The sequence below is a fragment of the Dicentrarchus labrax genome, unplaced genomic scaffold (assembly GCF_905237075.1).
Source record: "Dicentrarchus labrax unplaced genomic scaffold, dlabrax2021, whole genome shotgun sequence".
NCBI lineage: Eukaryota > Metazoa > Chordata > Actinopteri > Moronidae > Dicentrarchus > Dicentrarchus labrax.
The window spans coordinates 409,486-415,000 of NW_026136998.1; the positions used below are offsets into that span (position 1 = coordinate 409,486).

The following is a 5,515-nucleotide window of genomic DNA, read 5'->3' on the forward strand; positions in this document are numbered from 1 at the left end:
CTGGGAACTGATACACACAGACGGGCTTCAGACATAACAGATCTGTGTAGATCATCAGGTAGAGGAAGGAGCAGAGCATTCTGGGAAACGTTGTCTGAAGAGAGAGAGCGGGAAAGAGTCTCAGGTTTTAGTGTTTTATATAAAGAACCTCAACAAGAACATTCAAACCTATAGAGGCTGCAGAGGTCATCACCTGTAAACTCACCTGTTCAGGCTGTAAACTTACCTGTTCAGATTGTAAACTCACCTGTTGGACTGTAAACTCACCTGTTCAGGCTGCTCTTTGGCCTTGAAGCAGTTGATATCTGATTGAACAGATCAATAAACGTGATAGATTGTGGTGAGCAGCAGACCGTGTTCACAGTGACACTGATGGTGTTTGTGAGTCCAATCAACACTTATTAACACCTGACTGCAGATGTAAATCAGTGTTGTTTAATTTAACAGCAGACAAACAGCAGGAGACCAACCAGCTCCTCCTCCTCCTCCTCCTCCATCTCTCTGTGTGTGTGTGTGTGTGTGTGTGTGTGTGTGTGTGTGTGTGTGTGTGTGTATGTCAGAGTCTGCAGGGGGAGGGAGCTCGCTGAAGAGGAGGAGGGGGGGTGACGGGTCTCCTCCTCGTCCGTCTGCAGCTTCAGACACAAACTCTAAAATAACCTGTAGAGTTCATGTGTGGATGTGCTGACGGGAGCAAACACTGCCGGAGCTGTGGTGAATATTTCAGAGGAGGAGGAGGAGGAGGAGGAGGAGGCTGTCAGATGAAGGTAAGAACTGATCCTCTGATACACTTTAATATTCCTGGTAACTGAATTATATGAGTGAGACAAATTATATATACAGTCATTATATATGCAGTCATTATATATACAGTCATTATATACACAGTCATTATATACACTGTCATTATATACATTGTCATTATATACATTGTCATTATATACACAGTCATTATATATACTGTCATTATATACACAGTCATTATATACACTGTCATTATATACACTGTCATTATATATACAGTCATTATATATACAGTCATTATATATACAGTCATTATATACACAGTCATTATATATACTGTCATTATATATACAGTCATTATATACACAGTCATTATACATACTGTCATTATATATACTGTCATAATATAAACAGTCATTATATACACAGTCATTATATATACAGTCATTATATACACAGTCATTATATATACAGTCATTATATACACAGTCATTATATATACAGTCATTATATACACTGTCATTATATACATTGTCATTATATACATTGTCATTATATACACAGTCATTATATATACTGTCATTATATATACAGTCATTATATACACAGTCATTATATACACTGTCATTATATATACTGTCATTATATATACAGTATTTATACACGTCATTATACATACTGTCATTATATATACTGTCATAATATATACAGTCATTATATACACAGTCATTATATACACTGTCATTATATATACTGTCATTATATATACAGTCATTATATACACTGTTATTATATATACTATCATTTTATATACAGTCATTATATACACAGTCATTATATATACAGTCATTATATACACAGTCATTATATATACAGTCATTATATACACTGTCATTATATACATTGTCATTATATACATTGTCATTATATACACAGTCATTATATACACAGTCATTATATATACTGTCATTATATATACAGTCATTATATACACAGTCATTATATACACTGTCATTATATATACTGTCATTATATATACAGTCATTATATACACAGTCATTATACATACTGTCATTATATATACTGTCATAATATATACAGTCATTATATACACAGTCATTATATACACTGTCATTATATACATTGTCATTATATACATTGTCATTATATACACAGTCATTATATATACTGTCATTTATATACAGTCATTATATACACAGTCATTATATACACTGTCATTATATATACTGTCATTATATATACAGTCATTATTACAGTCATTATACTACTGTCATTATATATACTGTCATAATATATACAGTCATTATATACACAGTCATTATATACACTGTCATTATATATACTGTCATTATATATACAGTCATTATATACACTGTTATTATATATACTATCATTTTATATACAGTCATTATATACACAGTCATTATATATACAGTCATTATATACACAGTCATTATATATACAGTCATTATATACACTGTCATTATATACATTGTCATTATATACATTGTCATTATATACACAGTCATTATATACACAGTCATTATATATACTGTCATTATATATACAGTCATTATATACACAGTCATTATATACACTGTCATTATATATACTGTCATTATATATACAGTCATTATATACACAGTCATTATACATACTGTCATTATATATACTGTCATAATATATACAGTCATTATATACACAGTCATTATATACACTGTCATTATATATACTGTCATTATATATACAGTCATTATATACACAGTCATTATATACACTGTCATTATATATACTGTCATTATATATACAGTCATTGCATAAAATGTCATTATATATACTGTCATTATATATACAGTCATTATATACACTGTTATTATATATACTATCATTATATATACAGTCATTATATACACTGTCATTATATATACAGTCATTATACATACTGTCATTATATATACAGTCATTATATATATTGTCATTATATACACAGTCATTATATATACAGTCATTATATATACAGTCATTATATACACAGTCATTATATATACTGTCATTATATATACAGTCATTGCATAAAATGTCATTATATATACAGTCATTATATACACTGTTATTATATATACTATCATTATATATACAGTCATTATATACACTGTCATTATATATACAGTCATTATACATACTGTCATTATATATACAGTCATTATATATATTGTCATTATATACACAGTCATTATATATACAGTCATTATATACACTGTCATTATATACACAGTCATTATATACACAGTCATTATATACACAGTCATTATACATACTGTCATTATATATACAGTCATTATATACACAGTCATTATATACACTGTCATTATATTTACTGTCATTATATATACAGTCATTATATACACAGTCATTATACATACTGTCATTATATATACTGTCATAATATATACAGTCATTATATACACAGTCATTATATACACTGTCATTATATATACTGTCATAATATATACAGTCATTATATACACAGTCATTATATACACTGTCATTATATATACTGTCATTATATATACAGTCATTGCATAAAATGTCATTATATATACTGTCATTATATATACAGTCATTATATACACTGTTATTATATATACTATCATTATATATACAGTCATTATATACACTGTCATTATATATACAGTCATTATACATACTGTCATTATATATACAGTCATTATATATATTGTCATTATATACACTGTTATTATATATACAGTCATTATATATACTGTCATTATATAAACTGTCATTATATATACTGTCATTATATACACTGTTATTATATATACTGTCATTATATATACTGTCATTATATAAACTGTCATTATATATACTGTCATTATATATACAGTCATTATATACACTGTTATTATATATACTGTCATTATATACACAGTCATTATATATACAGTCATTATATACACTGTCATTATATATACTGTCATTATATATACTGTCATTATATATACAGTAATTATATACACTGTCATTATATATAAAGTTATTATATATACTATCATTATATATACAGTTATTATATATACATTCATTATAAATACTGTCCTTATATACAATGTCCTTATATATACTGTCATTATATATACTGTCATTATATATACAGTCATTATATACACTGTCATTATATATAAAGTTATTATATATACTATCATTATATATACAGTTATTATATATACATTCATTATAAATACTGTCAGTATATACACTGTCATATATACATTTTTGGGGGAAAATGTGAACAAAAGCTAAACCTTTGACCCTTGTCGGGGTTTAATAATGTGAGGAAACACTGATGTGTTTAAGCCTGAAGGACGTTTCAGTCTGATGAAACTCTCAGAAACTTCACACAGCTGCGACTTCATCCACATCCTGCTCGCGTCCAAGGTGACCAGCCTCCTCCTACTGTTGCCATGGCAGCAGTTGCCCTCCTGCGGGGCAGTCAGCGTTCCTGTAAGTGGATTATACTCCTGCTGGAGTCTTTAGATTCCAACCTGTCTGTGCTGAGACAGTTTCAGCTCTGATGCTCTCAGGGATAACAGACTTCAGTTTTTATTTCAGGAACTCAACAAACATATCAGCATGTCTGAGCCTGTTTACCCTCCAGCCGCCATATCAGTGTGGACTGATCTGTTCCCCTGCAGAGACAGTTTGCGCACCTCTTGTTTTCAGTTACGTTATTGTAGCATGAAAACTGAGCTAACGCAGAGCTAACAGCAGAGAACAGCTGTGTTGTTCACAAACTGCCAGGTAGAAACCTAACTTAAAGTTTGTTAGCTATACACAGCTAGCTTCCAACAATAAAATCTGTTAGCTACAAACAGCTAGCTTCAAATAATAAAATCTGTTAGCTAGAAACCTAGTCACCTAACCTAAGCCTGGTTACAAACAATTTCAATTTCAATTTCAATTTTATTTGTATAGCGCCAATTCAAAACAGAAGTTATCTCAGGACACTTTTCAAATAGAGCAGGTCTAGACCGAACTCTTTATAACATTATTTACGGAGACCCAACAGTACCACCATGAGCAAGCACTTGGAGACAAGGGCAAGGAAAAACTGCCTGTTAAAAGGCAGAAACCTAGGACTCATTCACTATCTAGCAGGACCATGGCAGGAGGCTCCACCAGGATCGACAAGAACCTGCGAGACGAGAAAGCACAAGAACTCCGGGGAAGAAGTGAAGTTAGTAACATGCATTAATGGGACATGAATGAGTGCAGAAAGAGAGAGGAAGAGAGGAGCTCAGTGCACCATGGGAAATCCCCCGATAGTCTAGGCCTATAGCAGCATAACTAAGGGATGGTTCAGGACTCACCTGATCCAGCCCTAACTATAAGCTTTATCAAAGAGGAATGTCTTAAGCCTACTCTTGAATGTGGTGAGGGTGTCTGCCTCCAGAACCACAACTGGAAGCTGGTTCCACAGGAGAGGAGCTTGGTAACTGAAGGCTCTGGCTCCTGTTCTACTTTTAGAGACTATAGGAACCACAAGTAGACCAGCATTCAGAGAACATAGTGTTCTAGAGGGGTAATAGGGTACTATGAGCTCTTTAAGATATGAAGGGGCCTGACCATGAAGAGCTTTATAGGTGAGGAGGAGGATTTTAAATTCTATTCTACATTTTATAGGGAGCCAATGCAGAGTAGCTAGTACAGGAGAGATGTGATCTCTTTTTCTAGT

General features: G+C 31.6%; 1 protein-coding gene across 1 annotated transcript in view; it reads left to right on the plus strand.

The window, feature by feature from the left end:
- Positions 1-649: 649 nt before the first annotated feature.
- dlk2 (delta-like 2 homolog (Drosophila)) overlaps positions 650-5,515 on the plus strand; it is a 22,238-nt gene continuing 17,372 nt past the window's right edge. The window contains exon 1 of the mRNA XM_051395723.1: positions 650-764. Within this exon, the coding sequence (XP_051251683.1) occupies positions 669-764 (96 nt within the window). The 5' untranslated portion in view covers positions 650-668. The remainder of the gene's footprint in view (positions 765-5,515) is intronic.